Source organism: Pelmatolapia mariae, linkage group LG12 (assembly GCF_036321145.2).
Source record: "Pelmatolapia mariae isolate MD_Pm_ZW linkage group LG12, Pm_UMD_F_2, whole genome shotgun sequence".
Taxonomy (NCBI): domain Eukaryota; kingdom Metazoa; phylum Chordata; class Actinopteri; order Cichliformes; family Cichlidae; genus Pelmatolapia; species Pelmatolapia mariae.
In genome coordinates this window covers 17,241,130-17,267,252 of record NC_086237.1, presented here as the reverse complement: position 1 = coordinate 17,267,252, position 26,123 = coordinate 17,241,130, and the positions used below count along the sequence as shown (strand labels likewise).

General features: G+C 41.2%; 2 protein-coding genes across 4 annotated transcripts in view; both read right to left on the bottom strand.

The window, feature by feature from the left end:
• Nucleotides 1-677: 677 nt before the first annotated feature.
• LOC134638867 (phosphatidylinositol transfer protein beta isoform) lies at nt 678-15,990 on the bottom strand. Its single transcript, XM_063489796.1, has 11 exons — nt 15,911-15,990; nt 13,353-13,383; nt 11,893-12,038; nt 11,566-11,657; nt 11,433-11,440; nt 11,255-11,329; nt 11,092-11,175; nt 7,172-7,249; nt 4,892-5,002; nt 4,370-4,492; nt 678-1,177 (listed from the first exon to the last, which is right to left on the bottom strand). The coding sequence occupies exons 1-11, from the start codon at nt 15,928-15,930 to the stop codon at nt 1,130-1,132; spliced, it is 816 nt and encodes a 271-aa protein (XP_063345866.1). The 5' UTR covers nt 15,931-15,990; the 3' UTR covers nt 678-1,129.
• Nucleotides 15,991-17,628: 1,638 nt separating this feature from the next.
• LOC134638441 (tetratricopeptide repeat protein 28-like) overlaps nt 17,629-26,123 on the bottom strand; it is a 178,096-nt gene continuing 169,601 nt past the window's right edge. For 2 of the 3 annotated variants that reach the window (XM_063489064.1, XM_063489066.1), the window contains 11 exons: nt 24,781-24,925; nt 24,446-24,625; nt 23,781-24,325; nt 23,269-23,516; nt 23,034-23,158; nt 22,714-22,945; nt 21,958-22,034; nt 21,205-21,228; nt 20,354-20,483; nt 20,146-20,253; nt 17,629-19,965 (listed from right to left, as the gene is read on the bottom strand). In XM_063489064.1, the coding sequence (XP_063345134.1) occupies nt 18,353-19,965; nt 20,146-20,253; nt 20,354-20,483; nt 21,205-21,228; nt 21,958-22,034; nt 22,714-22,945; nt 23,034-23,158; nt 23,269-23,516; nt 23,781-24,325; nt 24,446-24,625; nt 24,781-24,925 (3,427 nt within the window). In that variant the 3' untranslated portion in view covers nt 17,629-18,352. The remainder of the gene's footprint in view (nt 19,966-20,145; nt 20,254-20,353; nt 20,484-21,204; nt 21,229-21,957; nt 22,035-22,713; nt 22,946-23,033; nt 23,159-23,268; nt 23,517-23,780; nt 24,326-24,445; nt 24,626-24,780; nt 24,926-26,123) is intronic. The other variant, XM_063489065.1, reaches the window with a different exon arrangement.

The window sequence follows — 26,123 nt, the reverse complement described above, 5'->3', positions numbered from 1 at the left end:
GTGAGTGCAGCACAGTTTGGCTTGTGACAGAGGCTGGAGGGGTGTAGCACCATCTGTGGCTGTTTTTCAGTGCAGTTTTTTTTTCCTTTTTATTTTTTCCACTAGGGACATCTGTTAGAGAGGTGAATGCTGCAATGTATGTTATGTGCGACTGTTTTCAGAATAGTGAGCACAGGGTGGGGGTGAGAGTTGTAAACATATTCAAAGTAACATCCTTTAGCTAAAAGAGCTCGCGAGGATCTGCCCCTGCTTGAGTTTCTCAAAGATCAGTCAGCACAAAGGTATCCACACCTGTGAGTGAGTGTGTGTGGGTAAGAATGAATTCACGTGTTTATCCTCTCTGCACACTGTATGTGTCATATGAATGTGTGCGTGTGTGGGCTTCCTGTTACCTCTGCATGTGGGAGTGAGAGTGAATACCTGTACAGACATGATTGTCAGTGTTAATAAGATGCAGTGCTTCGATAAGGTGGGGGGGTGATGGAAGAAGGATTACAATGGGCCAAGACGCCAAGGCTGTTAGTAATCACTTAATGGAGGTTATGTCAGGAAGGAACAAGAGCATGACAAACAGTCTCCTGCCAGGGAATGCAAACCACACACTGAGCCACAGTGTGTACAGTGAAGACTGAGGAAGAGACAAAGAGAGGTCACAGAGGGCATCATTCTGTGAGGAATGGGGGGGGGGGGGGGGGTTGGGTAGGGAAAAAACAGGAGGTTGGGGGAGCTGGAAATATTTGGTCCAACACCTGCCACTGTGGAATCAAGCTGATGAATTTGCTTTTTTTTTTTTTTTTTTTTTTTTAAAAGTAAATAGCTTTTCTTTGCATCTCTGCAGAAGACTAGGTCTCAATATCCTGATGGCCATAGCTGGGCCTTTCTCTGTCCAAGATCAAAATTAACCTGAGTCTCATCAGCCAGCATCGTATCGGTGGCTATAAATCAATTCCTCACTGGATAGAATGACTATGATTGGGTTAAAGCCGGGGATCTGCTCTATTGATTGCAGGTAGCAGCGCTCCCTCCTCCACAGCCTGATTCAGTTAGGGTAAAAAAGTGGCACCAAAAGGAGCCCGCTTAGCAGCCTTCGCAACTGCTGTCATTGTGGGTGTGGTGTTTAAAATCCTTTTCATTCATCCGCAGCACTGGTTCCTCGCACATCACCCTTTTTGCGAAGCTGTGGGGAAAGGGAGAGAAATAACACGCGTTAGATTTATGCAAGCTAAACACGTAAGGGAGAGTTCAGATGATGGCTTCAGGAGTTGCTAGTTACTGGGAGGGGTTGGACTTCTTTCTATTCATTAAATCTTACTTTTGGCTTTGCAAACCAGTAAAAATACATTACATTTCTTTTTGTAAACTGGAAAAAAAGGGCAGCTCCAAAAGTCCTTATCAAGCCTCCTGTTTGTCTTCTAGGTAGATAAAAGCATCACTTTCAGATTCTCCCACCCTGAGGCTGATGGCTTTGGAAAGTCAATTAGTGTTAGAATCTGATAGCCGAACACCTTAATGGAACAGTTCAAACCAACACTGGCTCTAAACAGAGGAATAGACAGATCTGATGAAATGGCACGAGGATTCACCCTCCCACTTCTCCATCTTTTCACCCCCCAATCCTCCCTCCCTTTCTCCTCAATCACAGCACAGACTCCTTCTCAACTGCAGAATTCCATTTGTATGTTAATGAGGAAAAAGGAGCCATCTTGAAACCCCCTCGTACACACCCAGTCCTCGCATACCTCCTCCTTCCACACCATCAGCACCCAACCACTATACTTAAAGAGTTCAGATATGACTATTAGTATACAGTTTCCTTAATGCTGGGTTTTTCCATTCACCCAGTGCTGTGTTTGTCTAGAACATGAAGGGCAGTGACTTGTGTGTAGGCTGTTCTCACCACCACCCAAATGTGACCCTGGTAACCCTTGAGCTTTGAGGTTCAGGCTTGTTGCCCTGCTTGCCACAGCCGTCTTTGATTGTACCAACCTGTTTACTTACTCCAAGGGAAAACTGGAAACACATGCTCAGCTGGGCGAGATGTGAGAAGGCAAAGCGCAAAAATTCTGCATGCTGGTAGCGAGCCAGGAATGTTTGAGACTGGCCCACTTTGGCCGGTCCAGCCCAGATTCCTCCCTTGTTCTCCTTGTACGGCCAAAAGCTCCCAGACTGATATTTGGAGAAGTTTCAAGAGCAAGGCAGTGGAGAGGTTTAGAGTGAATGCAAGACGCAGAAACTGAAGCCTGTGATTTAGAAGTAGACTATTTTACTTTTACTTTTTTTTTTTTACCCCACATCTTTTTTCTATGGGGATTAACTGGACTGCAGGCCCTTCTGTGTACATATATAACTACTTGTGTTAAACTTGTATGCTAGCCTTTCATAGGAGCTCTCAATTTGCAATAAAAGTAGGTTTTATTGCACGTGAGCTATCAAATCAAACATTATAGCTCCTTCTTAAAATGAACAAAAGCAGTGGCAGCTCAGTAACCCTAAACGGCCCGGAATACCACAGAAGACAACTAAAATGGAGGAATTTTTAAAGAAAAAGCCTGTTCACAACATCTAGCTACCTGAGGAGCACTCTTGAGGAGGTAGGCACACCACTGTCGAAGCCTATAATCAAAAAATGCCTTTATTAACATGAATATAGACAGTACGTAGTCTTATTCCTTCTTCGTACTAAGATTAGCAAATCATTTGTCAGACATGGTGGAGGCAATGTTATGGCATGGGCTTCTGTGGTTGCCAGCAGAACTTGGTCACTGGGTATTTACTGATGATGTGATTACTGACAGAAGTAGCAGGATGAACACTTAAAAAAACACATCTGTACTGTTGAGATTCAGTCAAACACTGTTATCCTGTGTTCAAATCGCACAAAGAGAAACATTACAAAAATGCAACCGAAGAAGTTTTTGTGGTAAAGAAATGGATGCTTTTCACCAGTGTTTCCTCGTAGATGACTGCTTTTGGACCTCGAATGTGAAATGGTATGTGCACACACAAGCACAAGCACAGTGGAGTAAAGCCCTTTCTCAACACCGAAGAGCGCAGAGTGAAGTCGCATCATGCCATGAACAGCTGCAATCAGCCAAGCAGTGCTGGCTCGCTACGAGTGCTTTTTCCACTGCACCGCACAGAAAAACTAAAGTCGTCTAAAGTGAGCATCTAACGAAGCTCTGTCAACTTTGTGATAAAACATTAGACAATATATTAAGACTTTTCACACATAAAAGGTTCCTGCAAGCAGACACTGTTTACTGTGAAGGTCAACCCTGAACTGGATGAGCCATTAAAATGGACGGATGGATGGAATAATAATACGAATGGTTAGGTTATATAAACTACTCCAACTTAGTGATTGGTTGATAGAAAAATAAAGAAAATGATACTGAAGTGTGCAAACATGGACACAGAAAGTAAACTAATCCCCAAACTATAGAGACTCAGGCAGAGTTACGGGTGGGGGACTAACATAAAAATACCCTGCACTTGGCAGACATTGTTACACATCACAAGCTGAGGGGAGACCATCATGCACTAGCCATGGGATACACTGCAACACAGGCGGCCTACAGATGACGGTGGAAATGTATCAGATCATAATTAGCTATATGGCATGATGCGGCACAGCCTTGCCAGGCTAACAGAAACCCCATTAACATGCTGCCCTACCAGTAACAACAAACAGCAGTACAAAGACCTACACTTGGCCTTGCTACTCCTCTGTAGCCTTTGTACCTCATACAGAACCGTTCTTACGCCTCTGGATAAAAATACAATAAAGGCAATCATAGAAATGGGATTATGAGGAAGAACAAACACTGTTCTCACAGTCATCTGTTTTGAGCTGATTACCAAACAGTTTAAGGATGTTTAGTAACAAACAAAACAATGCATACATGAAAAGGAAAAAATATGACAATTGATCTTAAATGTAATATTATTGATATTGAAAAGATTGATTTTAAAAAACAAAACACTAAAAACTATGACGTTTTGAATTCACATATATTAATAAAGGGCCTTTTACTTGTGCACTCGGTAAATAACACCAGGATCCACTCAAAGAAAGTCAGCTAGATCGCACCACTAGGGGTCAAAGACTCCACAGGGAGCCCTTAAGCCACTACATTTACTCCAGCAGTCTTCCGGGTTTATCACATTAGCACACTCTACTTCTAGTGAATGGAAGACAACAGCTGGATAACTAAAATGGTGTTACATGGGTTTTGCACAGCGAATAAGAGAAATTTAACCAAAGAAAGTGTTTAGGGTTGGGAAAGTTTTATTTTCTCTTGCACCAAATCCATCACTTACCAGACTTAAGGTTTCATTTTTAATTGTGATTTTTTACTTATACACTCACCTCATCCAGTTCTCTCTGCGTTTCCGCCTCCATACGCCGTATATCATCCATATTTAGCTCCACCCACTTATCAATCCAACAGAAGAGCTGGCGATGGAAGTTTGTGAAGATCCTCTTCTCTTGCTGTGGTAGACAGCAGCAGTCTTGGTTAGGACTGGGTGATGTTTAGCATCATTCGAGTATTTATAAGTACATTTGAAACTTGAGAAACTCTAAATACAAATTACTCTACTGTATCCTACTGGCTTAAGTTCCATTTGACTATAGAGCCGCCAAACATTACCTCATCATGTTTGCAGTTACAGCTTGCTTATAATAATTAAACACTAATTAGGCACTGCCCACCCAGACAGAAGAGGCACAGTATTGCATGCGCAAACTTGCAATACTCTCAATCTAAATATAACTCATGAGCCAACTGTGTAAATGAGTTTTTCCTTCTTCTACTATATTTCGTTATCCTGTATTTATACATGTGTAATGACAATAAAATTGAATCCTAATCCCAAATATATCACTAACCTCGTGGATGAAGTTCTCCACTTTGGTCTGCAGGCCCCACCACTTGAACTTGACTGTGACTAATTTGTAGGCACACATCCTTGGGCATTCAGGATTACTATTCAGCTCTTTCTGTTGAGAGGAACAGGGAAAAGAATCCGACTTACAACCCGTCACTATATCAGAATAATGCGCTGCAAAAACTTGACAGAAACTTTCCAATGAGAGAACAATTGTAAAAGCAGCAGAAGGCATTATTTTTGACAAATCTAAGATTCGTTCATTAATACATAATGCTTTGGGCATGAAGGTTGCTGAAATAATTATCAACATGAAGATGTGCTGTGCACAGATAAAAGTGCCCTAATCTACAGCACACTTTCTAAATCTATCCGCTGCTTGCACTCTGCCGCGCGCTCTGAAGAAGAGAAGAAGAAAAGAGGCTGGGTGTTGGGAGGGGGGACCACAGCAAAGTGGATAAACTCCAGATGAAGGGACCATTTCTCTGCCTCCACCCTGACAGCGACACCGTTCCCGACAGGCATGTCTTTGTGGCCACAGAAGGCAGATAAAACGGTGCTCACGAAGCGATAAGGGCGCCGCAGTGCAAAGCCGGTTACATTATTAACACCTAGGACCTGCTCGCCCCCAGAACACACACACTCTCCCTCTGAGAACACCTGTTTAATTAATCACTTCATTCTGGCTCGGCATTCCAAAAAGAAAATGCCACAGACCCGCCTCAATCGCCCTCATCCCACTGCCGTTTGATGCTACGATCATGGAGAAGCGTGAGAGAAGGGAAATGAGAAACATTTCTAAATTTGCAGTGGGTTTAGAAAAGTTGTCATCGCTAAAGGAGAACTTCACATGAAACGGATTCTACATCAAAACACTTACGGTGACATTTCTTCTCTCCCTCTCTGTGCCCCACTCAAAGGAGCAGAAGTTTTCAGAAATACAAAGGGTACCGATATGCAAGCATGTGTGCATGCAGAGATAGACAAGAGTTTTATTGCTCTGAGAAGCTGGCAGAAATTGTGCCTCTGTTGTCACATAACTACTTTCTCCCCCCACCTTTTCAAAAACAGTCTTTTTCCATGTCCACAGCGGACGGGAAAGTGATCTAATTAAAAACACAAAATAAAAGTTGTGCTTCTTTATTCATACTTTTTAAAGCTGTTTGGCTGCCTTTGTTCTGCAAAAATTCTTGAAGCAGAGGAAAGTTTCCCATGGTGAACTTTGAGGGCTCCACTGCAGAATAGAAATCCTCTGTGCTCCAACAGCGAACAGGACCCGGTCGTGTGGCTCCGGGGTACGGCGGGGCTTAGAGGCGAAAGCAACAAAACTACTGACAAAGTTTCTCTGTGGATGAACTACTTATTGACTTTTTACCCCTTATCAAAATATGTCCCTCTTTATACAGAACTGCTGTTTGCCGATTTAGACTCTGAGTCCACAAACGGACACTTTACTTCCAGCTGTGGACAAAGCCCGAGTGTTCTTGCAGCTCTGTAAGTTACCTGTAAAAGACTTTTAATGCCTAGATCTCATCACATAAACCTGCTATAGGGGCATTCACACAAAACACAATCTTTGGCTGACCCAATATGTTCAAGCTGCACTTAGACTTTGGAGATCAAAACATTGCAGCAACTATATACAATGCACGTGACTGTACAAAGTCATGAAATACAGAAGCAAAATCCATGAGAGCAAGACTACTAATCCAGGTCTTGATGGCCAGATATATACCCATTTTCCTATAACTTGGCAAATGGGTCAAATGTTTGCCTCCGTTGTTTTTTTTTTAAAGTATCCTGTGGCCTAAGGCCGTGTTCATAACTCTTAGATGCATCGCATTTCATTTAAAAAAAGAAAGCAAGAAAGAAAGAAAAATCCACTTCTGCTGTATTTACATTGAGCATCCACACTAATTTGCCTTTTTAGGGCTCCCAGAGAGGGAACTTTTGTCAAAACTGCCAACCCCAAGAGGGCTGAAATAGTTGACACAGATATTATCAAACTCAATTGCCTAATTGAGTTTGATTGGTAACTACATGCTACCTTGGATTTATACCACCCAAACATGTGATCCTTTGTCAGAAGAAAGTCAAAGAAATCAGCCTTAACCAGCAATAGTTCATTCACGCACTGATGCCCTTATTGTCTATGTAAGCAGCCACTGTGCAGTTGAAGTCTGTATTTTATCAAATGACTATTTCTGAACTGGTGCTGAAACAGTCACATGGATGTAGACCATTTTCAGTTTAAAATGTATGTAGTTTACAACAGCATTACCTTCCAGTTGGGACCAAGAGGTCCTCTCCCAGTCTTGACAGACTTGAAAATGGCAGGATCCTCAGCTTCCTTGTAGTCCTACAATGAAACTTTCAGTTACTTTCATTAGTAGAATATATAGCACAGAATATTTAACAAAGCTGAGGCAAGCTTATTTATGAATACTGGTATTTGTTTCATCTTGCAACAAGAGCCAAGAAATCTGCAGGATTTTACCCCAATTTAAAAAACATAGACACCATTTTTAAATGAAAAGATGGAAATGTGGGACAACTATTCAACGACTAGAGTAAGGGAACAAAGAGCAGAAACAGCTTAACTACAAGAAAAGTCAGAAGAGGGCTTCTTCCTTTTCACAAATCCTTCCATCTCTGCAGAAAATGTCACAAAGCAGGACTATAACACAGCTGTGCTCACAAGTGGCTTGAAGATAAGACCGATCTGTGTATGGGGGCTCTGACGCTTGTTTAATTAGGGTGATGATGCCAGTTAACGTAAGTGAATGTACTTGCATCTACCCGTTGTGTGCTGATGAGGATTTGTGCTGCTTATTTAAGTTTGTATGTCTGCAGCTCCAACTGCAAAAGAACCTTTTACCCCATATACAGTATCCAATTCAAAAGGTCATGTCCTGCCAACATAATGTGGTGATGTAAGCACTTTTGCCCTATAATACAAAGAGATCTTGGTGCCTTGGGGGAAAAAAATTAAAGGGTATAGTAAAATGTAGAGGGATACTGAGCATACGTGACGAGCACGAAAAACTTAACAAACCTGACTTTCTTATAAAAAAAATTAAAAAAAGACAAGAGAAATAATAATACAAATAAATGAAATGGCTTTAAAATTATCAACAGCTCAAGGGCCCAGCAATTTTAAATAAATCATGATGCGCCTGAAGCTAAAAGCTACTTTTTCAGGGCTACTATCCAACAGGAGGGTGCCAAACGTGTGGAAAGAAATGAAAACGCACCACTAAAACACACACACACACACACACACACAAGCCCACACTTTCTCTCTAATTTGGGTGTTTTAATGCTGAGAGCTCCATCACTATAACAATACACTGTGCTGCACTAATGAGGTCTGTGAATCGATGTGGCGTGGTACGCGAAAAGAAGCCATTTCTAAAAGAGTGTGTATTAGACTGCAAGTGTGTTTACGTCGAGTGTGTGTTTGTCTAGTTCCGGCACACGCAGCACTGTGAACCTTAATTACACTAACAAACTCATCTGTGCTGGCGGTACGCCCCAGAGCCTGCAGTCATGCCCGAGGCTGAGGGCTGATAGGGCCCTCAGACACAACACACTCCTCCAGCAAGGCAAACACGTCCGCCTCGTTAACTACCCACCGCAAACAAACATGTACACACACAGAAACTAGGGCTTCTCGGCCAAATAGCCACATGTATGCTTGCACGCATACTGGCAGTCACATTGAAATGAGGCAATGTGATGTCAAATAAGAGCAATAACCTGCAACATCTTCACATATGATTTCAGAGATTCCAAGCAGAGTATTCAAATCTTTAATTTATCCTCAACTGGTATATGTACGTTTTTAAATACAAAGATCTCTCCAATCAGCTGGCTGTATTGGGACACACTCCTGAAATCAACTATTTTTAATGTACTGTGTTATTACAGCACAGCAAATACATTTTCAAACGGGGCAAAGAAACAGACCACAAAAAACAAGAAAACAAAACAAAACTAAGAAGTAACATAGCCCAATAAAGCAGAACAGTCAGCCAAGTACACGACAGCCCAGAGAGCAATTAATGTTCTGTGTCTTTATAAAGAAAATACAAAGAGAGACTGGGGAAAAACTCACAGACAAACCAAAACAAAATAAAAAATACCAAGGAGATGGGCTGGACCTGATGCCAACTTCAGTAAAATATTTATAAAATGGGTCAGGATTGACTAAAGGTTTATGAAGATTGCCAAAGATTCTCTTCACTTGAAATGCTCTACTTATTGTCGATGCCACGAGCACAAGCAGCTTTTTCAGCTCCATGAATGAATAATCATACCTGAAAAATCAAGTATGTTGCTGTAAGAACAAAATACACAACTGTTTTGAAGCTCATGACAGCCTGTAAATAAAATCCAAATGTTGAGTTAAGTACTGAAAATGTGCTCCAGTCTCTCTCGTGCTTTTTAAAGTGGTGCCTGTCTGACATATGACTTGGTGAGTTAAAAAATCTGAGATATCTGCTAATAGTTTTTTCCTCACAGACACACAAAACATCAACATACACATTAAGTAAAGTGACTCTAAACTAGTCATAGGTCTAAATGTGAATGATTGTCTGCGGCTCTGTGTTAGCACCATGGCCCTGAAGCAATTTTTAGGAGGGAAGAAGAAGAAAGGAAAAAAAAAAAAAAAAGGATGGATAAGCACCGTTTGTGAACCTGGAAAACTAAAAAATATATAGACACAATATCCTTATTTTTATTATCTAAAACTAAGGATATTTTATGACTACTTTCCTAATGAGGCTTTGATAGACATGTTTATTGTGATTCTGGATGTCTACAAGACTAAGTCAAGTACTTTCAACAAGTTTTGTTTTTACTGTAAAATCTGTAAGGATTTTGCCAAACCTATTCCTGACATATGCCTGCCAAACAATAAAAAATTAAAAAACCTAAAACTAACAGTGAAATTAATAGAAACTAGACACATTTTCAAACAATAAAAACAAAATTGAAACGAGAAACACACTTTGGAAACTGAGCTGGGCTTTAACTGCAACTAAAGCTAAAGCCCAGCAAAAAATTAGAAGAAAAAAAAATCATTGTGAATAAACAGCTTAGCAGGAGCTAGAAGATACTGAATTCTAATCTGTCTAATAGTCATTACAATTTTCAAAATATTTTATTAGCCTCCCTGAAACTGTAGTAATAGTCAATGAATATGCACAGATACATTAAGTACTACTTCTTCTTTAACTAGGATATCCGGTTGATTACCAGTTTATATTAACTGAAAAAAACAAAAACAAAAAAACAGATGCACACAGCTCTGCTTGTGTTAAAGCCTTGATCACATCTTGTGAGTCCACTAGGGTCCACTCAGGTCCTAGTGATTGGTTGTTTATGAGACAGAGCACAGTGTCTGCATATCTGCCAGTTTTTCCTGTCCACTGTGGATTTACACTACAATGCACCAAGTACAAGTGCACCCCAGGTGGCGGACTTCAAAGAATGACTACTTGGCTGTCAGGACTTCGGCTGTCTGTGTCCGTAGCTGAGAATAATCAATGCTTAAGAGCAAGACAAAGTTGAGCAGAGAAACCACATGCTGTGACAACATATGATTTATATGGACGGCGTGATTTCTGACCAAACCAAGAGCAAATCTTTAATACATAAACTAAACCGATTTAGCCCAAAGATTGTTCCCTGAAACTCCACAGATGAAACCACCATGTGTCAGTTAGCTCGCCTGTATTGTTTTCATGAATTAAACTCTGACTCTAACAGTTTGAGAGTGCTATATAGGCAAGGGAAAGGATCGTTTACAAACAACGTTTATTCTGGATTTTAAATTGGACTGCAGTAATATCACACCAGAGAAACATGCAGTAAGTCATAAGTCACAAGACTGCTAAGTAGTAACAAAATGCTCTTTCAGCTACTTTCAGATATGTATGCAATTCAATAAATTGGTTAGATGAGAATAGAAAGAAAGTGCTGTTTCATTTCATCAGTGTTATTCATTTGCATCCCTATTACATAGGAAAGGCTAGATGTCTTATTTTCTCTCCCTGGAAAATACATATATATTCAAATTAAAACATAAACAGAGCCATAAAACACCTGCTTACGAAACATTCTCATGACAAAGAAGAACTGTAATAATCAAAGTTGTCCACATGAAGGCGCCATACTGTGTATGAAGCTACTTACAGCATGGGCCACTTGACTTCTGTCTGCAATGTCAATGGGCACCACCGTTACATTCTTCCACGTGGAACTGTCTAGTTTGTGCACCTGAGCAAATACAAAAAGATATGTTAGAAAATGAAACTCATGATTCATATTAGACATCCGTTTGCTTTGACGTCCTCACATTTTCTTGCGTTCCAAGGTCTGGTTTGTGCCATGTCTCAATTTTAATGAAGAAATTATCTTTCATATATTCATTCTAGAATAAAGAGAAAGAAGAAACATAATGAAGAAAAAAATTATGTAATTTTTTTCTTATTAACTTTAATCTTAGCTAATAAAACCCATTTGGGGTTACGTACCGTCACAACTGTTCCAGGTTAGGCATGAAGGAAAAAAAGGGGGGAAGAAAGACAAGACATGAACTTAATTTAAAAGTGAGAAGAAGAGTTTCAAGGCAAACCTAAACTAAGTGGTGCTGGGAAGGGGACTCACTGGTTCTGCAGTAGGGGTAGGCATTCCAAGCCTTTTCATGGAAAACCAGGGCACCTTCAGGAGCTAGGAGTCTCACAAATCCTGGGACTTTACTGTAGGGTGTGGTGGAGGGTAGGAGGTACAGGTAAAAGAAAGGAAGGAGGAAGACTTATCACCTATTTTTTCTACAGCAAAGATTGCACAGTTAGCAAATGAACTGAAAATGCTTCACAGATAAGACAACACTGACACTGCCTGGTAGCACTGCACTATTACACTATAAGAAAGAATCAATGAAGCCAACAGTGGAGTTCTAAAAAACAAGAAACACAAAGGGAAAGCACATACCTCTTTAGGTGGTAAATTTTGTGTGTGTACTGTCCTTTTTCTCCATCTTTTTCATATGGCTCATTCTTGAGTACCTCAATGCCCTCACCACCACCCGTCTCATTTTTACTTGCTTCAGCCACAGAAAACAGCTGCCCCACTTGATACTGCAAGACAAACATCATAACATAAAAACATGATGCTAGACAGTAGATTTAAGTACTTTTTACTGTGACACACATCTAAATCACGAACCAAAATTATTTCTCTTTCTAACATTTTGAAAGTTTCCATCTAATAAAATGATATAGGCTAATTGTGAACACAGCAACGCTTTTCAACCAAACAGTAATCAATGTACATTACTCCTGAGAGCTCAAGGGCAACACAGGAAATCTAAAACTGTCAGAAAAGTAAATCAAATATTTTATATGGATAACATTTTTTTAATTCATTCATTTCTCTCTGTCTGTCCCATACAGTGAAATTGTAGGAACAGAACTCAACCCATGACCTGTTTTGTAAAACTGTGCAAAAAAAAAAAAGTAACCATAAAATTCTTAAGCTCTATTATTGTCCTGCTGCCACTCTAGTGTAGGTTAGATTTCTATAACGTGCAGAGAAAACTTGCTGAAGAGCTAAATGTTTAAGCCAGCTTTTTCAGTTCTGCTGCTGTGTTCCCCAATTCCACCATCTTAAAGCTAAATTAACTTACGCGTCGTCTTATGATGTTTGAACATCAAACAGCAGAAGAAGAGAATGACTAATAATCAGCTACCATAACTCTTGCTAACATTTCTTCCACAAAGACAAGAATTACTTTTCAAATATTTTGAATTTGGATATGCAGCACTAATTGCCAAGAGATTGTATCCCAGCAGCTGGGTGAAAGTCTGGGATTTATTACAGAAATGTCTCTAAACACAGAGAACAATTGCTGGCTCAAACAAACAACATCTGCAAAATTAAGCTTTTTCTTGGTTTTAGCAGCCAGCAGCCAAAACAACAGAAATGATACAACACTGCCATGTCTTTATTATCAGTGAGTGGAAAAGAACTGTCTTAAACAAAAGGCACGTGTCAGAGACTTGCAACATTTCCTTTTAGCCATGCCACAGTGACACATTAAAGCCCAAAAAAGGAACTGAGGGTTGACTCAGTTTACACAGTCAGACTAACTGAGGATGGACTTTTTTTCAAGCATCAATATGGGCTTGTTTACAACCACACAAACAGTACAGGCACTATAGAAAAGAAACTACATATTTGTAAGTATGAAGAAGTGCATTTCATATCCTTTAACATTATTATGACTTTTTTCTTATTTAGTTATTATTAATTTATTGTAATTTTTGTATGGCTGTTATTGTCATTATTTTGTTATTATCAATATCAACAGAGAAAATATAAGCAGACTTGGCAAAAAGTTAATAATTTACAACACCTTAATAGCATAACAAGCTATTAAGCCACTTACTCACCTCTTCGACGCTACAGGGTAAAACCACACGGCTGCAAAAGAGAGAAACATATGATGAGTAGCTTTCACAAAGCACGCATTTCTCAAATCCGCTGTTTCATATTAGACAATTTCATGAGATAAACTATCATTTCACATCAATCTAAAGCAGCGACCCATATATGAGAAGGAGTATTCTTCTAGACGTATGCTGACATTTGTATTTTTAAGAGTGAGTTATAGCACATATTAATAGGACAAAAAAAGAAAACACTGCAGATGCATGTGGCATAAATAACACAGTAATAATACATCCTAAAACAATAAAACTAACTCTGGAGCCTGAAATGTCTCTACATCTTGGCAGTAAAGCCTGTATAGCCTTTGTTATTGAGATTATTTACAAAAAGGTTCAGTCTTTAAATATTATTCATTACCATGCCAAATCAGCATGCACATTTACTCACAAGACTGCTTACTCATGCCTTATATTATTGTCTGTATTCACAATGAATGCAACATGACAATTGCCTTTCAGGTCACACAGTATGCAGAAGAGTGCAGAAGAAGCAATGAGAACATAACTACATGAACTCCGGATTACAAAACCAGAAGAACCACGATGACACACAGAGACCTGCTCACTGCCAGGAACAGGAAGACACTCAAAGTTACTCTTCCTGAGGGAAAAAGACTTCTAGTACCACCCATAGTGACATACTGCTGACATCAGCAAGATGAGAGGAACCTATTACTAGACCTGGCTGGAAAAGTTAGAGCTGAATTAAGACAAAACTTTATGGGACTACAGAAAGTTTATTTTGTTGTTTTTTTTTTTTATAATGTGAGTTAGGTGGGGCCAGAAATACAGTGAGCTTAGCCAAAGCAGTTTAATTAAGAAGACAAAACATATCTGAATCTATTATCCAAGATTTCTAACCATTAAAGACCATCCCTGGTCAGTGCACCGTATGATGATGGTGCAACTTTTTCCTTCATGCCCAAAAATAGACGCAATACAGGCTGTGAGTAAAACATTTCCCATCACCAAACCACAGAGTGCAAAACAAAAGGTTAGGGGGAGAAAATTCTCCAAGTACATATTTAAAGCAAAGCTGAAAACATATGAAAACACAACTTCTTCTTTTTCTTTGTGGGTTTTTGTTTTTTGTTTTTTTTGTTTGTTTGTTTTTTTTTGGGGGGGGGGCTTTTCTCCTTTTCTATCAATTAACTTTTAATGAGTGAGGGCAAGATAAGTGTCAACAAACCATAACAATGGGAACTGACCAATGTTTTGTCAGACAAGGCTAAACTGAATGTCATCCACCATCAGATGTTTTGTTTCAATGCTGCTCTGACAGCAATTAGCTGCTCTGACTTGTAATTAGTGACGTTTACTTTTGAAGCAAACAAAATGTGCAGGCAACATCAGAAGATGTCAAATTTATCAAACCATGTGAGCCATTGTGGGGTGTTAGGGATGCGGGAACAGTCTTCCTTCACTCCTGTAGGCCAGTAAGTGGCCACATGCAATAGTGCAGGTAGTGCCAATTCAGAATTCCAGTGCTTCTTTTTGCTTACCACACAGGGACTTTGATGGAATTAGGGCGCCACAGTGCTGAGGTGCATGCTGGCAGCAATACTGTGTTATATTTAAGGAATAAGACAATGTTGTAACAAGGTTTTTACATAACTCAAATCTACGTCAATCCTTATTTTCAGAATTCCTGTGCGATGCAAAACATGACCCATTCACATCCTCCATCTACCCATTTATATTCACTTTCTTTATCTCTAAAAACGTTTAAGTGTTCAGTCTTCCTGCCTTGAACCCAATTCATTTGGTAAGATGTGAAGTAAGAAGCCGGCTTACATATTCAGCCTGTGTCAGAAGACGTCAGACTTAGAGCTGTAGTTCGACACTCGCCAAGGATAGCGGTTTTACAAATGGAAACTGAAATCTTTTATGCAATTTCAAAACCCAAAAGGCTAAGGCTAACAGCTGCTAGCTTCGTCTTTACTACATGCAAAATGATTGATGCCTGAAACAGACACAAGTGAACAAACTACCAATTCGTTAAGTAATCAAAATGTGTTATCCTGGGGTGATTAGCTGGCGCCGACAGTTTCTGTGTCAATACTGCAAAGACAGCGAGAACTTACAGCTTCCAGTTAACTTCCCCTCAGGTTAAGTAGTTAGCTAAATTAGCGTTAGCAACTCGGGTGCCAATTCGAGGCTTTGAAAAAGAAAATGTCTGCGCTTTAAAACCACATAACAAAAACCGCAGATTGAAGCGTTTAGAAGCCATCAGCTTGGCGATAACATATGAGAAACTACAGGAAACCAGCAGCTGTCAGAGAGCGATAATCTGCTGTCAAAGCCGGTAGGCCAGAGACGCTTTTGGCCAATCCCATCCTCCCCTCGTGTGCCTGACGCTGACCCCGAGACATGATGAAAAGTTTGCATCAGCGCACAGGGACTGAAAAAAACTGCCGTGAGTGCACGGATCTATACTAACCTATAGAGTGCTTTCAGAAATAATAAGAAAAGTACAGTTTAAACAGAAACCCCGCACTTACTACTCCTTGATGAGAACCATCTTAACTTCTTCCTCTCGGTACTGCCCAGCTACCACTAACTGACGTCATGGGCTACTAAGTGAGGCGGCAGGTCCCTCCTTCTGCAGCGGTGATTTGCGGAATGACGGAGAGGTGGGCCTAACGATTGGCATCATCCAATGAAATCTCTCTTTGGTGACTTTAAACCCACCCACTGTATTTGAGGATGGATTACTTAGAATCCGTTATTCCACACTTGAACACGTAAAAATACTAAATATATAAAATATTAATAATTAAAAAAGTTGAGCATGCGGTTCCATTAATCTATAAATAAGTAAATAATAATTACTCCATATTTAATTAAAGACGGTACAAAGACACAAACACTGAAACCGAAATGTAATTTTCTTTTGTTGTTTTAAATAAAAAGAAATTCATGTTTTTTACATTTTAGAACATGGTATGGGAGATTTCAGCTGCTCAACAGCTCAGTGTCTCCTTTGTCATCTTTTTTTCATTAATATGCCAAATGTTTTCAGCGGGGCCCACGACTGGCTCAGTTTGCTGCTGCTCTAATGCACAAACATCAGTCCATACATATTTTTCCATATTTGTTGCACCATATTTGTTTCAGGTCATCAAACAAATTGTAATATTTAACAGAGAAGTAAATATAAAATGCAGTATTTAAATGATAATTTCATTTAAAAGCTACTATACCTACCAGGCCCTGTTAATAATCAGACCTGGGTGTGACTAGTTTAACTGGACTCAGCTTTCCAAAAACATAAACACAAACCAAAAAACCCCCATAGAAGTTTGACAAACATACAAAAAGAAACCCCCGTAGAAGGCAAAAAGTGTCAGGGCACTGTCTGTGACCCAGTGTTTTCTAGTTCTGGACATTATGCTATTTGCTTTTGAATATTCATTGCGATTCTTAGGTTCATGATTTTTCTTTCATCATGTTTTAAGTTTGTTTCTGTTAGCCTTCAGTTCTTAGCAATCTTAGTTCTCTCTCAGTGTCTAATCTTCTTCTGTGTTTAGTTAGTCTTTGTCGCCGTGTTTACTCGTGTCTCCCCAGTCACTGTGTCAAGCTTGCGTCTGTTGTTTCCTGTCCTATTTTGATAGTCTCTTGTCCTGTATCCATTGTGTTCACTTTGTTCAGTCTGATTTGTTCCTCCTGTGTTGTCCAGCTGCCTCTACTTCCCTGATCATCCTTTTGTGTATTTATTGTGCGAGTTTCCTTTTGTCCCTCGTCATATCGTCTGTTCATCTAAGCTCATGTTTCTGATCTCGGTTTCCATGTTTCAGGTTTTCACATTCCAGGTATCTAGTGTTTAGTATATACCTTCCCCCAGTTTAGCATTGTTAGTTTAACCTTAGTCCCCGTCCATCTTTCTTTTTAATTTTTTTGTACAGCCAAAAATAAACTGTTTGCTTTTCGTTAAGTTCAGTTCTTAGTCTGCATTTGCGTCTGCTCTCTCTACTCCAGAGGATCTGACGTGACAAAAAGAGGGCAAATATTTTTCTCACTATATTGTTCATATTACTTTCAGCTTTAGCCATGTTATATTTGTACTATATTCAAGTAAATCTAGGATTTAAATGATATGCTAATCATTTCTCTTTTTTGGACAGCCGCCCCAACTTGAACTGGAATAAGGTCTCTATAGATGTATGAAGCCACACAAGAGAATAATGTCAAGAATACAAGAAAGCAAACATGATGCTTTATTGAAACAGTTTACTGATAAATGACAGATGGTTGTCATGAAACTTTCATGTTTAATCTAAAAAAATCATGGGCTAAAAAGTCATACATGGTACTTAACACTGAATAGCAAGAGAATCCATGCTTCAGAGCAGACACTCAATTCACAAAGAAATCAGGCAAAATGCCCTTTTGATTTCAATAAAAAATATTAAATCTTTTTCTCCACTCTATCCATCTTTACATGGTACAGGTTTGTTCACTTTTTAATCATATAAAAACGCTTAATACTGATTGTGAAACACTGGAATTAATTTACAAAACATAATAATAATTATTATATTAATAACAATAACAAACAATAACAATAACCATTAAATTTAAAAACAAAAATAAAATGGAAGAAATCAGTCATAGCTGTTGCATCTTAGCCCACACAAACAGCAACGTTTTTTGGGGAAAAAAATACCGACTGGCATTTACATCTACCTGACACACAGTTACACACAAACACAGTATCAGGTCGTTGAGTTTTTCTCATTGCCATTTACAGTGTTATGGGCACAAAGACTAGACACTCTCTAAAGCACTCATGTGCCTCTGCAGAATCAAACTCACAACCAAAGAAATCCTTCTCGCTGTCAGTCAACCTTGATGGACCAATGGCGGTCCCCAAAAAGTGCCCTACCCCTCCAGCACCCAGGATAGTAAATGATAGGTAAAAGTATTGGACCATTTTAAATGTCTCAGCATTTAGAGGAAGGGAAAAATCTTCCAGGTGACAGGAACTTGTATCCATTGCCAGCAGGTAGTCGGATAGAACGAGCACCAGGGCTACTGCTAGTGGAAATAGTAGGTGATGGGGCCACTTTTCTGGGGTTGGAGCAGTGATGTCCATTGGAAGAGTTCTTGCTACCCCTATCCAGTGACTGCAGCCCCAGCTCCCGCAGCTCCAGGCTGTCTTGGGTGTCGTTAGGGGAGCAGTGGCGCGGGGAGAGGTTCAGAAGGCTTAGTACATCTCTGCTGGCAGAGGCGAGAGGACCAGGTGTGCTGTGGACAGCTTTGACGGGACCTAGATGTTGCTGTTGTTGGGCTGCAGCATTAGCCCAAAAGGTCTTCAGATTGTGGATAGCTTGTACTTTTTCATCAATGACCCCTCTTCTTAGTCGATCCAAATCCGGCGTGTCAGCTGATGTAGAGCAGGCAGAGCCTGTAGAGGAATAGGAAAGAGCAGGAGATGGAGCACTACCAGCAGGGGACTGGTGACCAGAACTGGGAGACACGTTGCTCGGGGAACGAGAGATGTGGCCACTGTACGGGGAGCTCGGGTACTTTAATTTGAACTGTGCGTGAGTGTCTGAAGTGGGTGAAGGATGGCTGCCCTCCTTTTGGGAAGACTCAGAGACCGCAGGGCTATTGTAGCCAGAGCTTATCTTCTGCAGTGAAGAAGATCGGGAGGGAGGTTTGGGTCTTGGGGAAGACTGAGCTCGACCACTAGCGCCGCTGTTAGGACGGCTGAACGCACTAGTTTCAGAAGAGCGGAATGCGCTACTCCGTGCTGAGGTTCCTCCAGCTGTCCCGGCCTCTGCACCAGCCCTCTGAAGACTACCCACAGCACGCAAATGGCTATGAGTCTCTTCCAGAATCTTCTGGGCCAGTTCCTGAGGATCTAGAGGGACAGTTTTTTCTTCCTGAGACTTGACAGTGCTGTCCGTCTCAGTACTGGACTGGTCAGATTCTCCTGTATCTGAGCTGCTCACCTTACCGACTTTCTGAAACGGTGAGTTTGGGCTGGGCACCAGGTTTGTTTTGACGGGAGATGTTGGGGTGCTGACACTGCCCCTCGATGATACAGATACAGTGTACCCTCTCCCCGTTCCTGTGCTGGAGCCACCGACGACACCCCTGCCTCCCCGGTGGTGGCGCTGGCTGTGGCCTGGTGGCAAAGGCAGAGAGTCACAATGACTTCCCAGGGGCTCACTGCTGATAATGGAAAAGCCCTCATATTCCTCCTCATCTCCGCGGGCTCCCGCCACTGCAGCAGCTGCTCCATGGGGAGACGAGCGACTGCGAGGAACATGAGGGTGTTTGTGGACCGAGTAGTGTGCTGTGACCCCACCGCGCTGCCGATGAGCAAGGAAATCACAGTCTGACTTGGAAGCAAAGCTCATAGAGGAGGCTACAGAGCTAAGGCTATAAACAGAAATGGCATCAGATGCTTGATTGTCCAGGCAAGGAGGAGAGAAGGGAAGGCTTGAGTATCCCATGGGCAGGGGGTTTGACACAGACTGGGCTGAAGCTAGGGACTCAAGGGAGGATGAGCTGTCCAGGCTCAAGCGCTTGGGCAGTTCTGTGGAGTCTGAACATAAAAGAAAAGAGATGATGAAAAATGTGACATGAGATAAACACAGGATAAAAACAGGCTGTTAAAAAGTGCCAATGCACAGTTCAGATTCCAGTGTACAGGGAATCAAGTTAGGAGCTCAACAACAATCAGTAAAGAATGAAAGTGCATAAGCAAATAAATACATTTACTTACCAAAGAGTGCCAGCAGAGACTGGAGAGCAAAGTGCAAGGTGCGGCGGTTGGCTAGCTTGCCTGTCTTCAGTACTACTTCTTCTTGGCCTACCTCACATAAGTCAAACCCTGCACACGCAAAACAGGACAACAGCTGTAACTTAAATAGACATATGGTAGACAATAGGATAGGGACTTTTTTTTTTTTTTTACATAATAGATGACTAACCAAGAGCAGCCAGAAATTCATGGCATCCTGGCAGTCTCCATAGCTGCACACTAATGGACACCTGAATGGGCAGCAGGGAGAAATCCTGTTCTTTCTCTCCTGTCTGTAGTTGGACTAGCACCTGGTGGAGCTGAAAAAGACAGGGGACAACATTACAATAAAGTAGTGGAGATGTAATTAACGGCTTAAAAGAGAACTGGGTGATCAAAGCGTTGCATCAGTAACTTAAATAACCCAAGTAAAAAATTATACAGCTTCTTCCTTTTAATAATGATTTCATTTTCTTCTCTTTAAGTCGTCCAATTAAAAAATAGTCATGTATCTTGTATAAGCCTGTGTCCTAAAAAAATATGTCTGAGCCCAGTGCACGAGCAATCTTGGCAATAAAATAACTGTAGGTAAGCTGAGCTGAAAGGGTTTGGGCTTTGTAGGGTTTAACACGCGGCCCGAGAGCACACTTACGTGTTTTGTTTGGGGATTACTTTGCTTTGAACAGAGACATCTTTGTCAACTTGACGCAACTGTGCAGAAACCTCTTCTCCTCATTTCACCCGACACGTTTGAGAAAGGGTTTTTTACATCACAGATTTATCCCCGCTTCCACCCTGAAACATTCCTTTGACCTGAACCAAACCCAAGTTCTAAATCTTAAATACCCCCAAATCCCTTAGATTTGACTGAAAACTAGCAAAGGAAAAATTATGAACAACACAAGACAGTAAACTTTACATGTGGAGAGGAAAAACAACATGCATTTTCGCCAATACAAAGAGAGTTTAGCAGAACAGACAGTAAAGAGTGATTTAACAAGATAGCATGGGATGGAGTGCTGGTAGTGAATGCACACTTACCATCGCCACCATATTTTTAACAGCCTTCAGACCACACGTTAGGAGCAGGGGAGAGAAAACAGGCGTTTAATGGCATGCACACAGGCCATTTGCAAAAAAAAAAAGAAAGAAAAGGAAAAAAAAAAGAAAAAGAGTAAAGTACAAGGATTTATGGCAACAAGAGGATACAGCAACAAGTAACATTAGTGGTTTAACAGATTAAAGTTTAATGCTTGCAGCATATATAGATTAGATCAAGTGTTTCCACAGTCTGTCCACTGACACACACACGCTTACATTTTGAGGCTATGAAAATTGCCAATCACAAACTAACTTGTTGACTGTAAGCATGTGACAGCCACATGTTACACGTAAACAGGGATAAACTACGTCAGTCCCAGATTAATTCTCTGGTGTCATAAGCTTGGGGAAAAAGAGAACAGGACTCAGACTGTAGTTAAGACTTCGGGGAACTAGTTAGAATTCAGTGCAGCATTTCAATGCAGATTAAGCTCCAGCTTGAGTTGCCAGTTCATTAGAGCGTATCCAGTCCTGACATTACCAAATTACACAGTGATAAAATCACTGATATGCTTCTTCTAGTAACGCACTTATAATACAAAGGTGTGGCAAAGTTTCAAAGAAAGTGAAAGAGGACTGCTACAATACTTTTTAACTCTAAGTAACAGGAATGGTATTTGTCATTTGAACCAAAGACCAGTGGGCACTGGGTACAAAGTTCAACAGCATTTGTTCAGAGCTGCAGGGACCTACCCGGTTGATGAGCTGCTCTCCTGCCTCTGAAGCTGTAATGAGTTTGCACAAAGCTTGGAGAGCTGGCGGTGGCAGACCTAAGGGATTGGATCAAAGGAAGTTCTTCATCATTCATTAACAAGGCACATTGGTTTAAATGGTAGTGGTAAAAAAAAGTGCTAAACATGGGGCGATACATGGAACAATGAAATGGCACAAACATAAATTGTGTTAAAATGTTCTGAGATTCTATCACAGAGTGATGCCAGGAAGGTGCCCTGGTCTCAAACTCATCCTGCAGCATGACAACAACCTTGCAACTCCTGTTGGGGCTATAATAAGCTATGTTTAGTGACAAGCATAACACTAAATGCTCACAGGATTTAGAGTAATCTTCGTGTGCATTTTTTGGTAAATAAAGTGTGTTTTCTCATTTAATTGGATTATTTGACATCAAAATTTTAGGGCAATGTTTTGGTTGTTGTTGTCATTTAAAAAAAAATGTTATTTTTATTAATGCTCAGGTAGGAATCAGTGCTGCTGTGTAACAGAAGCTTAGCATCATAATGATGGCAGCATTACAGCAAAGACAAACAATATCAAATACAAACAGTATTTAAACCTTTAACTTTATTCAATGAGAAATGTTCAATTTCCCAACATTATAAGCCAAATAAGTTGTCATAGCACAGGGATTTGCTAGTATTTATAAATCCATAACCTTGGGCACATTGTAAATAACTTGGTTTGTTTTAAATAGCTACATTGTCTACATACCCAGCAGTGACTGTAAGGTGGTGCTGCACTGCTGAAGCCTGTCTCCTGGGTCAGCAGTGGGAAAGAAGACAGCAGCGGGGATACCGGTGCCTGCAGAGTCAAGACGGAAGCCCACAGCTGTCAGCAGAGCCTGCCAACCAGGGACACCCCCTACTTTGTTCTCCACACTCTGCTGGGATGTATACATGGAATTACGCTGGCCATTCTGTATCCTCTGAAGAGACTTTTCCACCTGCAGTGAGCACAGCAATGCACCATCAGTGTTTTTGAGCAGTGCTGACTGTGACATCTTGTAAAGTAAGTAACGGTGCATGTCTCACCAAGTGAAGTAAAACTCTCAGAGCATCGCGAGCCCGATCTGGATACTGTAGAATCTCAGCTAAAGCTTGGCCAATTAGGGAAGATGGGCTGTTAAGCTTCACATCATTGCCAATCAGCATGTATCCTGGAAAAAAGAAATAAAGTAAGAAGAGCTCAGTTTCACAGGGATCTTCTTTTAACTACTTTGTTTATTACTAATGTTGAAATAATGCATAAAGGAATTTCATCCCTGACCTGCCCAGTTGGAAGGGTGTGAGTACTGCTTGCTGCTCTGGACAGTCTTCATGGCATCTGCCAGTGCCGCACTAGCTTTGGTCCCGTTGAGAAGGGCGGAGTAGAAGGCATGGACAAAAACCTTGGAGGCAGCAACTGGGACAGGCCACAAGGACACAAGTACACACTGAGCCCCAGCAGCCAGGAAAGCTCTAGTCAGTCCCACAACACCATCTGCTGTGACCTTGCTGCTGGACTCTTGGTATGACCTGTAGCCACGAAAAGACAAGGCTCAAATGTGAAAACTGTAAAACTAAAATGTCAAGCTTGAAATTTGGTATTCTACCCTGTGCTTATCAAATAAATCATGATGTACATTTTAAGTACATTTGAGTATTTAATGAATTTCATGTCTGTCAATCAATTTTGAATTCAGATCTTCAGTATGGTTAATCTCATGGTTTTTTAATGACTTTAAATCTACATTAAAAAAAAATCACTATTTAGTTGTATCCCTTTGCCAGTCTACCTACCCCAGCACAACCAGCTTGACGGGCAATCTCAGATCCAAAATATCTGCAGCTGTAAGCAGGAACTCCTGAAGGGGCGGGCTGTCACAGATGCTCTCCACATCACTGCTGTCATCCTGCATGTGGAGAGACTCTGGGATGGTGTAGCCACTTCCAGTGGAGCCCTTTCTGCCTCGGCCACTGCTGCCTGTTCTCCCCCCTGCACCTCTTCCCACTGTTCCCACTCCCACATTGGCGCTTGCTCCCCCAGGCACAGCCTCAGGGTTTGGGGTGAGCACCAGAGCAGCTAATTTCCAAGAAATGTGGGTGGCGAAGTGGGCGCATTCAGCCTGTGTTAGAGCACTCATGACCCTCTCCTTTGTGGCAGAAGAGCCAGCAAGGGGTTGGCATCCCAGCAGCTCAGCCACCATTAGTGCTTCCTCCTCTGCAGACGGCATAGGTCCCCACAGCCAGCGATCCATCACAGGTGAGGGAAGTCTCGGGTTACCCACCACTGCTGCCATTGAGACGCCGCCGCATGGGGCTGGTCCAGGACGCCGAGAATGAGCCTTAGAGGACATCAACAAATTTTACCTTGTAGCACAGCAAAGCTTAGGACGGATGGTGAATAGTTTGTTATAGCATTACAGATTGTAAAAATGTGACAAAGTTTAAATAAGAAGCTGTACCTTTGCACTGGTTCCAAGGCCATGAATGGAGGGCACAGCAATGAGGCTGAAACGCTCATATAAGTATTCATTAGAAGAGCTTCCTTTTAGCAGAGCAAACGGGATGAGGTACAGTTCTCCCTCCAGCACCATCACTAGTTGCCTGTGTCTGCCAACAGGCCCACTGGAGTGCATCAAGCCCTGTGAGGCAAGGATATGAAAACACTTAATCATATAAAGGAAATTCATTTTTTTCTGCTTTTCTGTTCCTCTCAAAAGCACCCTATTGTGTTTTCTTCTCTCTGTCACACAACTGCCTCAACAGACAGGCAATACCCCGCCGAAGTAGTACTTACCCCCTCCATAGGTGCGATGAGCAAATCATAAAGTGCCCGCAGTGGAGGTTTTCCAAGGTTGCTGGAGCGACGGGGCAGGGAAGAGTTGCCATCTTTGGCAGGAGACATTGTGTTGCTGAACAGGCTTGTCATACTCTGGCAACTCCTGCAGAGACACAAAACAAAGTACTGTAGTTATCATTTTAATCCTGAAAACCTCAAGAAAGTTTCAGACACTTAAGATTCTTCATGATTTTTGAGTTAGGAGTCCTTGCTGAGACTAAACCAACTTTAAACTGTTCAAATAACACTATTTCTTTGGGCCTTTCTGGCCTTCTTGTTAATTCCAAAAAGCAGTTTTGCCTGTGTGTTGTGAAAGTGGATGACAAAGTCCATTTTTAATTTAATAGATAATGTGTCGCAGAGGATCATCACATTCATATATCTGCTCAAATATAGAACAAATTTAATCCAAGAGGAGGTAGTTGAGGGTAGGATATAATAATTTGTTGTTAGCCCTTGGGAAGGCAAGTATAATACAAAGACTGTTTCAATTCACTCAGTTTACCATGTCAATATGTAAAGCTCCACTAGATGGCAGTATTGCACTGCTTATCTAGCGCTTATTGGCCTAAATAGGGGCCAGACTGGCAGAATCACCACAGAAGGAGAGCACCATTCATGCATTTTCTTCAACATTTTAAATTCAGAACATCCCATCATCTGTTAGTTTTGTGACTGTCTTCAATCTTTATCAACAAACCAACTCAAGATAACAGCACAATGTGTTTTGGATGCCTGTCTGCTGTGTGAAGGGAATGACAGCCCTCAGCTCACATAGAGAAAGTCAGCATACTGAGAACTGTGCTAATGGTGGCTGAGGGGCTAGAAGCCTTTTCCTTTTTCCTAGCAGGGCCAAGCTTTATAGTCACACTTGTCACTACTCCTCCATCTGTTCCACCAGCCAGAATTTCTTCCGGACCCAGCCAACAGACATCTATCCTGCCCTTCTGGTAGCCCCAGGCCACTGGCTTTCCTCCAGCCTCCCGACACTCTGTCTATCTCCCAGGCCTTGGCATAAGGCTCCATGGGAAAGCAAAACAATCGTTTGTTAGCCTGACAAGAAGAATGAGTGAGGAGACAAGGGATAAGCCAAAAGAAGGTGAGTGTCAAGTGTAAAGGGAAACAGTGAAAAGAAAAGACTGGGAGCTGTAGAGAGGCTGAACGTGAAGATTGCATTCAGTGGCTGTAAGTGAAAGACGGGTCTTTAAGTGTCATCTGCGTGGTAATCAGAGATAAATAAATCATCCTCTAGTATACATTTAAAGGTGCAGTGTGTGAAATCTCACCACTAGATGTCAGTG